At 23.0% G+C, this 12180-nt stretch overlaps 1 protein-coding gene across 1 annotated transcript; it reads left to right on the top strand.

The window, feature by feature from the left end:
• Positions 1 to 7882: 7882 nt before the first annotated feature.
• Positions 7883 to 8035, top strand: CLUP02_01784 (uncharacterized protein; the record flags this gene model as incomplete). Its single annotated transcript, XM_049280821.1, has 1 exon — positions 7883 to 8035. A coding segment is annotated over one exon (153 nt), but the record flags the coding sequence as incomplete, so codon positions are not given.
• Between the last annotated feature and the right edge of the window lie 4145 nt (positions 8036 to 12180).

Raw genomic sequence — 12180 nt, 5'->3', positions numbered from 1 at the left:
TACCGCTCTATAATTTACTAAGTAAAATAACTTTTAATTAGAGCTTATTACGTATATATTACTTTAAACAAATACGAAGATATTAATACGTTTTAAAATAAAGATAATTAACCTCGCTAAACTTCGTATTTTTAGCTAATATAGTTAGGGAGCCTTTAATAATTAAAGTATAAATTTATAAAGTAGCTTAAGGAAAATATACGTCTAGATTATTACTATTCTAAATAGCGTTTAATAGTTATTAAACTTAGTTTTAATTAATTAGCTATATAAAGTTTTATATAGTTCGTAATATAAGTTAATAATATAGTTATTATAACTAACTAAAAATAACGTAAAGGCGACCTTTTTAATAATAAATTCGATAAGAGTTTTAAATTTATATAAAGTTAATAAAATTAAAACGAATTAGTAATATATACGTAAATAGAAGTATAATCTAGTTAGAGAGTATATTTATATAGAATAGCCCTTAGAACTTAAGTAATTAAAAGTATTCTTATCAACGTAAATATACTTATATATACTAAGATATATATTACTTACCCGTTAATATACTAATTTATTTTAATAAAAACGATTTTACTAACTCTTAATCTCAACGTTATAAATACTTTTACTAAAGGTTTAGTAATTACAGAATATAATTAGACTTTTTATTATTAAACGGTATTATAAAAAGTAATAATAAATACTAAATATAAGAACGGTTTCTTTCCCTCGGTCTAAATAAACTTATAATAATATAAATCCCCGTTATTAAATAACGGTAAGATATTATATAAATATATTTTAAGATATATAAGTAAAAACCCTTATATAAAACTATATAATAAACTGCGAATAAGTATTAATATTAGTATAGATCTTAAATTTAAATAGTAGAAGCTTATTATACGTATTTAAAAACTAAATATAATTTAGTCTAGGAGTTATAAACCTTTTACGATAGTACTTTATTTTACTTAATTAATTTTAAACTTATTATAAAAAGGTTTTGCGATATATAAGGTAAAGTTTATCTTAGTTAATAATATAAGCTTATTAGCGAACTTATATATAAAAATACTCTCTATTATACTTTTTAGTACGGTAAGTAACCTTTAGTATATTAAAAAAGAACTTTTTTAATCGTTATTATATAATTACGAGCTATTTTAGTATTTATTATTACTAAAGCTAATTCTATTAACGAAGTATTAATAATCCTATAGTTATAATTCTAAATCCTTTAGACTAAAGTTAAAAAAGGATATCTTTATTATTTAAGTATTATTAAAAGAATAATTCTTAAATACGAATTAATAAATCCTTAAAGAAAACCGTACGCTCTTCTTATTATAGGTCTTATTTTATAAGTTAACGTTCGAAAGTTCGCTTTATAATTTTAGTACTAAAAACTATAAAGATATATATAATAATTATATTATAAGTCTAATTATTTTCTAATTTTATAATAATTATTATTTAATACAATAAAAAATTAATATATAATCGTACTATTTTAAAAAAGTAATAATATATAAAATAAGAAACTAAAAAAGAAATTTTAAGTAAGGGGTAAATATTTATATATAATTATAGTAATATATAGGGGTATCCTTTTATTTATAAGGTTTTATAAATATATATATAAAAATATAGACGTTTATAGGGATTTATAACGCTAAAAAGGATAAAAAAGTATATAATAATAATATACGATAAATAAAAGTTTTATAATTTTATTAAAAACGTTAAACTTTAGGGGGAGCCTTTATACAGTTAGTTACGGCCTTTTACGGGCTAAACTAAGCGCGTATACTCTAGTTTATAGTTAATAAGTACTCTATAACTCTATAAGGGCCTTATTACCCGGGTATTAAGCCTAACTATACTATATCCTAATATATACCTATATAAACTCCTATATTATACTATATAAAAATATTAAATTAATTATTTTTTACTTAGAGTTTATATAAGTTAGTAATACTCTTTATAATCCTATATACTATTATATATACCCTCTTTATTATTTTTAGCTTACTTAGCTACTTATTTAAAAGCTTTTATTATTATATAAAAGTATATATTACGACCTAATATATATAACTAAGACTAGGGCCCGCCCCGCAGGCTTATAGCGGCTACGGCATATTATATATATAAGAATATAGGAACATAAAATAACTCCTACGGAACGGAAGAACTATAAATAAGTTATATATAAATAAGAAATAGTAATTACGTAATAAAGTAATTATTATAATTACTCTAAGTAATTGCTTATTAATATTTACTAAGTAATTATTTAACGAATAAGAGTAATTATTAATAAAAGATATATTTATAAGCGGACTTATATATAGTATAAACTTAAGCCGGGCTTAAAAATAGACTTCCTATAGCTTTTTTAGTAATTAACTTAGTATTAAATCTTATAATTACTTTTAGCTATTTTATTAAGAACTCTTTTTAATAAAGACTATAATTAATTATTAAAACCTTATTTACTTTACGATTTATAAATATAGCTTTAGGGAAGCTATTTACGACTATAATACTATTTACTTAGTACTCGTAGCCTTAACTTTTATTAATATACTTATTATAACTAACTAGTTATAATATTTTAATTATTCTTATTTAATAAGTTTATTTTATAAAAGACTAACTAAATAGTACGAATATATTAATTACTAATAATAATAGTATAATATAGCTTATTAAGGTAATTATACTTACTATTTAATAACTATTTAATATAATATTTAAACTTAAGAATAAGAATAAGTAGTTTTATATTTAGTTTATAGTACCTTAACCTCCCTTAGTACTTAGAACTAAGTACTCTAAACTAGAACCTTACGACGGGTCCCTAAATACTCTCTAAAGATTCCTTATTTAAACTAAGGCCTATTTATATTATTATAAAACCTCTTTTATTACTAAAGGTAATAAAATCTATTATATAGCTTTATTCTTTAAAAAGGATACTTTTATCTAGTTCAAACCTTTTATAAAAGACTATTTTAAGAACGAACGTAATATCTAAAATAAAGATATTAAAAAGATCTTCGATAATTATAATAAGTTTAAGAAAGACTTAAAAAAACCTTTAGTAACCCTAATAAAGAACGAATTACTAAATAAAAGCTTATAACTTTTATATAAAAAGGATTAGTTAATAAATATATATCTAAATTTAAATAGATTATCTCTAAGCTTAATTAGGGTAATAAAGTACTTATAGCAGCCTTTTATTACGGCTTAAAAAAAAAAGTTAAGAATAACCTCTTTTATTAAGACCGACTTAATAAACTCTATAATTATATTAATATAATAATTAAAATTAATAATCGACTTTATGAATAACGCCTCGAACGCAAAAAATAAAACGCCTAGAATAACCGATCTAAGCCTAATAATAAACGTAAGTATAGACTAACGACTATTATAACTAGGTATTATAATAAACTAATAGACCTTAGTATTATTAAAAAAGAATAACCTCAATAGAAAAAGAACCTTAGATATTATAACTACGATAAGCTAAGATATATAGCTAGAGACTATTAATAACCTAAGCGTATTTAATATTAACCTATTTTAAAAAAGCGAACTAATATTATAAATAAAAAAGTTCCCTATAAATAACTTTTATAAATAGCTTATTATAATAATAGCTACCTTACTTACTAAGATAATAAAAAATAAATAGGATAGTACCTTAAATAACTTAAAAATAATAAACGACTTACCTTACTACTTATTAAAACCCTAGTAGTAATAATAAAGAAAAAAGAGATACTTGCCTATTAACCCTATATTTTTAAAAAGAATAATATTAAATACCTTATTATACTCTCTTAGATTTATAAAAATATAAAAAGGAAGGATAAAACGGACCCCGTTATAAAGAATACTCTTAACCTCCTCGAAGGACGAATTAAATAAAAACTCCTAGTTAATATAAAAGAGTAGCTCCTTAAGCTTAAAAAAAGAGGACCCGATATAAAAGAAATTATAAATAGCCTCGTATATATAGTATAACGAAATAAAATAAACTAAAAATAACTTATTAAGTTTTAAAAAAAACTTAATTTAGATAAAATACTAACTAAGTCTATTTATATAATATAACGAGTAAATATTAATAAGAAATTTATTTATAAAGTTAAGGAATAGCTTAAGGACCTCGTATATAAAAATAAAATCGAAATACTTAAAAAAACGATTCTTAATTTCGGAATTATTAATAAAAAAAGAATCGATTTTAAAATTAAAAAAAAAGATATCGAAATAGGAACTAGTTTCTTTTATTTTAATAAAATAAAATTATTTTATAATTCGGACGAACCTTGCGACGTTACCTAATAATATACTTAAATAAAAATTAATTATAAAGTACTACTTAGCGTTAATAATACTAGTTTTAAAAAGGATAATAATAAACTATAGTATAAATATATTTACTTCTTTAAAAATAACTAAGTTATTTAGTTTTATAAAACCGGAGAACGTAAAAAGGTTATAATAACCCCCTATATAGATAAAAATTACTCTTTATTTAACCCTAAGGACCCCTTTTATAAAGAATTATTTTAAGTAAAATACTTAAATAATAAATACCTTTAGCACTTTATATCTAAATAAAATAGTTATTTTCATTTATAAAGATATAATAATAAAATTATTAAGGATGTCTACGTAGAGGATTAACTACTTAGCTAGATATTACTAAGCTTTAATAATAGTAATAGAGCTATATTTAGTCTAGACCCTAATCTTTTTATAAAGTACCTTAATAGCGAATATATAGAATGAAAAGACTATAAATACGACTAATACTAAATTTACTATATTAAAAAGGCTAAGGCCTAGAGAGAGTATAAAAAGAAATATAAATAAAAAACCCGTCTAAAAAAATAAATAATAAAAAACTAAAAAAGCTAATTATAAAAGAATAATAAGAAGTAAAAATAAAAGAGAAGTTCCTATATATAATTATATAACGTAATAACGTATACTTACGAATTAACCTTGATATTTATAAATAAAGATTAAATACTATTATTAATAGTAATATATAAGAAACCTATATCTTACTAAGAATAATAAATAAACTTAACTTATTATAAGTATATAAAAATAAACTATACTAATTATAAATAATAAAAAGAGAATAAGTTAACTATAATTATAAATATATTAATTAAGAGACCGTATACTTCTTAATATATATTAATAATTAATAAGAATAATTATAATATAATATTATAAAGATCGGAAATATTAACGTTATTCTAGGACTTTTATAGTTATAAAAGCATAACTTATAAATAGATTAAATTATTAACTAGATCTTTTAAGAAAATCTAATTATTAAACGACTTAAAAAAAAAAGGGTTTAAATAGATTTTTAAGAATTCCTAAAGAACGAGAATAAATATAATATATAGTTTTTATTAAAATAGTAAAAAGCTCTAAGAAGTTTATAATTAGTATTAATAATTAGAAATTATAACGACTTTAAACTATACCCGAGGAGTACTAGATATATATAAAACTATTTATAAAACCTAAAGAAATAGGATTATTAAAATATAATAGTTAAGATATAAAAATTAAACTTAAAAAAGGGATATAACTTAAGTTCTATTTAATATACTTAATAAATTAAAAAAAATAAGAGTACTTTAATAAATATATTAATAAGAAACTTGAGAAAGGATATATTTAACTATTAAATTCTCTTACCGAATTCCCCTTATTCTTTATATTAAAAAAGGGTAGAAAATTAAAACTTATTATTAATTATAAAAAACTTAACGAAATTATAAAAAAGAATTGTTACCCCTTACTACTTATTACTAAGCTTAGAGATCTATTTTATAAAACTAATTAGTTTATTATTATAAATCTTAAGGAAGTATTTAACTAGATTTAAATTAAAAAAAGAGATAAGTAGAAAATAGTATTCCGAACTCGTAAAGGACTCTTTAAATACCTCGTTATACCCTTTAGACTTATTAATACTCTAGTAACTTTTTAAATAATAATTAACTACGTACTCCGGGAGTACGTCGATATCTTTATTATTATTTATATTAATAATATTTTTATCTTTTTTTTTAACTTTAAGACGTATAAAAAGTATATTTATATAGTATTTTAAAAGCTTTAAAATACTAAGCTATATACTAAACCTTCTAAATACGAGTTCTATATATAAAAAGTAAACTTCTTTAGATATATTATTATACTAAAATAAATCTATATATAAGTATTGAAAATAGAAGTAGTTAGGGACTAGCTTATATTATAAAACGTTAAGGACGTATAAGGATTCTTAAGATTTGTTAATTTTTATTAACGATTCTTTAAGAACTATATTAATATAATTAAACCTCTTAATAACTTAATATAAAAGGATACCCTATTTATTTAGGATCCTAAGTATAAAGAAGTATTTATAAAAGTTAAGAATATAGTCGTTTTTAAATTAGTTATTATAATCCTAGACCTTTAAAAACCTTTTAAAGTCGAGATTAATACCTTAGACTTCGCTATAAGAGCGGTCCTAGGATAACGAGATAAATAAGGAAAGCTTTATTTATATTATTTTTATTTTAAAATATTTTATAGAGTAGAATTAAATTAGTAAATTTATAATAAGGAACTAATAGTAATTATTAAAGTATTTTAAGGATAAAAATTATAGTTATTTAGAACTAAGTATAAAGTTATAATTTATATAAATTATAAGAACTTTGCAAACTTTATAATAAATAAAAATCTAAATAAATAATAAGTTAAATAGAGCGAATTCCTATTTAAATATAATTTCCGAATTATTTATTAAAAGGGTTTGAAAAATAGTAAAATAAACGCTCTTAGTAAAAGACTTAATTACGAAGTTGCGGTCTTTAAAAAGATATAAGTTATTTTTAAATAAGAAAAGGACGGTAGCCTCGTATTAATTATAAAACTTTTTATAATAGCTAAAAAGATTAATACTAGCCCGATTAAAAAAATAACCCCTAAGCTTATTATAAAAATTTATAATATATTAGTACATAGTTACTAAGGAATTATTAAAATATAAAAACGGATTTGCTAGTATTATAATAAATCTACTATATATATTAAAATTATAAAAGTAATTAAGGACTGCGCGACTTATAAAAAAAATAAAAATAGCCCGTATAAGCCTTATAACGAGCTATAACTATTATAACTACTAATAAAAACATAATAATTAATTATATAAAACTTTATTATTAAACTACTAAAATCTAAAGAACTATTTACTAAAGTATAATATAATAGTATCCTAGTTATAGTCGATCGACTTACTAAGTTCGCATACTTTATTTTCTATAAAGAATTAAGTATTACAAAAGACCTATTATACGTATTTACTAAGGTTATACTTTCGAACTATAGTTTATTAAAAGAAATTATCTTTAATAAAAATAAGCTATTTATTTTAAAGTTTTAAAAATCCCTAATTTTATAACTTAATATAAACTATAAACTATTAATATTATTTTATCCGTAAACTAATAAATAAATAAAAAGGATTAATTAGATCCTTAAGATATACTTTTGTTATTATATAAACTATAACTAAGATAATTAAATAGTATTTTGATTAATAGCCTAGTTCGTATATAATAGTATAATTAATAAAAATATAAAAAAATCTCTATTTTATTTTAATTACGGATTCTAGTTAATAGTATATAAAGAAGTATAATAAGGACTATAAGCTATAAAAACTATAGTAAATATAAGTAAACTTAAGGAGATTTATAGGTAAACCTTACTAAACCTCGAGTTTATATAATAATATATAAAAAAGAACGCAGATAGATTAAGGATTAAAGGACTATTTTTAAAAAAGGGGAATAGTATTTATCTCTTTTACTATAATATTAAAACGAAACGACTAAGTAATAAATTAAATTATAAAAAACTTAGACCTTTTGAAATTATTAAAAAAGTCTTATTAGTTAATTACGAATTAAAACTATTAAATATAATATAATACTATCTCGTTTTTTATATCTTACTACTTAAACTTATACTAAGAGGATTATATATAAAAGATTATATTATTATTAAACTAAACTAACTAGAGTACGAAATTAAATAAATTATTAATTATAGAATTAGAAATAAAACACGGGAATTCCTAATTAAATAGAAAAACTATAGATATAAAGAAAATATATAAGAACTTATTATAAATCTCTAGAACTCTTAAGAATCCCTTTTAAAATACTAAAATTAAAATTAAAACTAGAACTCCTAGCTATTATAATATCCTAGTTAATTACTTTAAAAATATTACTAAATTACGCCTTTTACGTAGTAATTAATTTATCCTCATTAATAATATTAAGAAAATTAAAAATTACCTTTCCCCTTTTAAATACTATCCTTTTTTCTTTTTAAAAACGATCTAACTTCGATAGAGACTAATTTATTTTAGCCTATACATAACGTAAAGCCTTTACTCGTTTTTAAAAAAAAAGCTCTTCTACCTCTTTTTTATGTTCTAGCCTATTAGCTTTAAATAAAAAATAATTTATTATAAATATAATTAATATAAAAAACACCAATAAAAAATAAAAAAAACTTATAATCGTATATAGTACTAATAGTCGTATTATAAGAACGACTATAATATATATACTTATAATACCTTAATTTACTTTTTAATATCTTATATTTTTACCCTAACGAATAATAAAATAAGTAAAGTATTTTAATCTTAAATCCTCGCTCTTTAATTTTAAAAATAAGCTTTAATTAGTAATATATTAAAGATTTAGCGAATATTTTAGTATTTTTAAAAAAACTACTTAACGAGCCCTAACCTAGGCTATAACGACTTACTTATAGGTTTATAAGGATAAGATTTTAAAAAAAAAGACCTAATATTACGACTTAATATATATAACTAAGACTAGGGCCCGCTCTATAAGCTTATAATAGCTATAGTATATTATATATATATAAATACGGGAATATAAGGTAACTTTTATAAAATAAAAAAACTATAGATAAGTTATATATAAATAAGAAATAATAATTATATAATAAAGTAATTACTATAATTACTCTAAGTAATCGCTTATTAATATTTACTAAGTAATTACCTAACGAATAAGAGTAATTATTAATAAAGGATATATTTATAAGCGGATTTATATATAATATAAATTTAAGCTGGGCTTAAGGATAGACTTTTTATAACTTCTTTAATAATTAACTTAGTATTAAATCTTATAATTACTTTTAGCTATTTTTATTAAGAACTCTTTTTAATAAAAACTACGATTAATTACTAAAGCCTTACTTACTTTACGACTTATAAATATAGTTTTAGAGAAGCTATTTATAACTATAATACTATTTACTTAGTACTCGTAGCCTTAACTTCTGCTAATATTCTTATTATAACTAGCTAGCCGTAATAATATATAATAAGGATAGTACTTAGAAACTTAAATAGAGCGCCGATATAAACTTTATTATAACCCTTATAGTTATAACTACGCTTAACGACTTTAATAAGCGTATTATAAGCTAGTACGAACTATTAGTAAACTATAAATAAATATAAAGTAGTATAAAGTAATATATAAGTAATAACGGGAGGCGTAACGAGCGTATATTTATATATAATAAATATATAATTATAACTAAAGTAGCCCTTATTTATAAAAATAACGTAATTAACGAAAATACTTTTACTAGCTTTATAATAGGCGTACGACTTAGTACTAATCTTAGTGTCGCTATATATAGTTATTTAAATAGTATTAATAACCTAAGTACGAGTTATAATAATATTTAGGGGTATATAACGGCTATTCTTAATAATCTTAAGGTTAAGCTTAATTTAAAGCTAGGGCTAGATTATATAAGTTAATATAATAATATTAAATAGTATAGGGTAGTATATACTAACCTATATAATACTAAGGTTATAGATTTAATAAAAAGTCTTTAAAAAAAAAATAAAGAGCTTATAAATAATATAAGAATCTGTATAATAAAAAAGCTATTATATAAAAATATACGTATTAATAAAGAAGTAAGAGGTTATTTTATAAAACGTAAGGTCGTTAAGGTACTATATAAGTTAATATATAGGGACTATCGGGAGCTATATACCCTTAATACGGGTTAGAACGTTATATTAAGCGCTTATTATAAATATTATATAGCGTACGTAATTATTAAAAAAAGGAGTATCCTATATAAAATTATTAGTATATATACGTAAATAGTTAATACTAAAGAAAAAAGTAAATAAAAAGAATTAAATTATAAATAGGTATATATATATAATTATACTTATAATTACGCGTATATTAGCCTAAGAAAAAGCATAATTACTAATTAATAAAAATTACACTAGTAATTGCGTATAAAATTGCCTAATTATACCTAATTAATATTTCTAATTAGTAAATTATAAATATTATACTTATAATTACGTATATAATTAGGTAATAATAATAAAAATAAAATAAAAAAGGGTATAAAGTATAATAAGGCGAAATATAGTCGCTAATAAATAACTATAGGGGCGTAAGTAAATTACTTACTTTATTTAAAAAATGTTAAATTAGTTAAGAGGAAAGGGAAATTAATTAATAATAGAAATTAGTAAGAAGGATATACCCCCTAGCTACCCTATTTTTATTAAGTAATATAACCGCCCTTACGTAACCGCTACTACTTATAGTCATAAGTAATTCCTTATAATAATATACGGGATTTATTATAATATTTATTTATACGTATAAGAAAGTTGCGCTATTAATACTTAAAATTTATAGTAGCCGTAGGTTTATTAGAAAGAACGGTTTTAGCGGAGTGCCTCTTGTAGTCTGCCGTAGATTATCCCGGCCCGGCCTGACAGGCCGATCCTACCCTGAGCCATGCATTCGCATTTCCTTCCATCAGCATTCACGATCGACTTTACTCGCATAATAAATTCGGACTTGTTCTTTTAACTCAACCTTCAGGTATTTGATGATCACCGACTAAAAAACTTTTGATTGATTCGGGTCATAGAAGTTTTCGACTAATTCATAGTAGTGCTTTCTAACTTTGTCTCGTCTCCTTTCCTATCTTCTGTGTAAGATTCATCAATGATTTCACTCAACCACCTTATGCTCAGTTATCGCATCTCAGGGAGCTGCTGCAGACCGCACTATCTCTAACAAGCTATGTTAAAAGTTACGTTATAAACCCTTGAACCTTTTTGTGGTCATTTTCAATTGAGTTCATGACGTCCTACTCTTATGGGGAATGTAGTGCTTCAGACATGAAATGACACAGGGCTTCATACTCACTTAATGTCATTACTAGGTTGTATAAGTTTACATAAGATATCACGTCTATGATCCGAACTTCGACGACGTCAGACATACTCGTCTTTATCAGCGCGTCTTTACAATCGACGAACGTCACTCTAGTCATGAGCGGCGAGGTTGTCAATCCTGTGCTTAATCTCATGACGGCTGGTATTATATCAAGACCTCCATCCATCTATTCCGGAAGGATGATCAACCAGCCGAAGCCCTAATCTTCATACGTCGGCATTATAAGTCTGGGTAGCAATCTCAGAAACAGTTGCCAAAGAGACTCATTCGTTATAGGCTAGAGCGCTTCCCAGGGTCTTGGAAAAGATACTTTACGAGAACACCTCCCATAGATAGAACGAGCAAGACTCTAGATCACCCAGATGAGCGCTTGACAAGCCGTAGTTACTAACTGCGATTGATGAGAAACAGATTGGTCGTCATCAGTGATGCACTAGCAGTATTACCTCTTGTTTGCATAAGCTACATTGTTCCTGAAGCTCATTAAGGAAAGTCTAATGCGGCTGCGGAAGATGATGAGTTCAGATTACGACATATCAATGCAGGCCTGACTCCAGCTCAGGAAAGCCGGGAATGACAGCGTCAAAGGATCAGCAAAAAGAACAATTAAGGCCACGCAGGCAGCCGGTGATTCGACGGTCAAGAGAGTACTTGTGGCGATGCGCGCATTATGACCGTAGGAGATGTGGCCCAGGAGGAAGAATGTATCATGACCTCATTTTGCCCCTTCATTGAGCCTTCGTGGTTCTGGCGTGGGAGTCAAATATTCGTTGTGGTAGAACCTCAG

The sequence above is a fragment of the Colletotrichum lupini genome, chromosome 1 (assembly GCF_023278565.1).
Source record: "Colletotrichum lupini chromosome 1, complete sequence".
Taxonomy (NCBI): domain Eukaryota; kingdom Fungi; phylum Ascomycota; class Sordariomycetes; order Glomerellales; family Glomerellaceae; genus Colletotrichum; species Colletotrichum lupini.
Note: the sequence above shows the minus strand (reverse complement) of the source record. Positions and strands in the feature narration are given on the sequence as shown.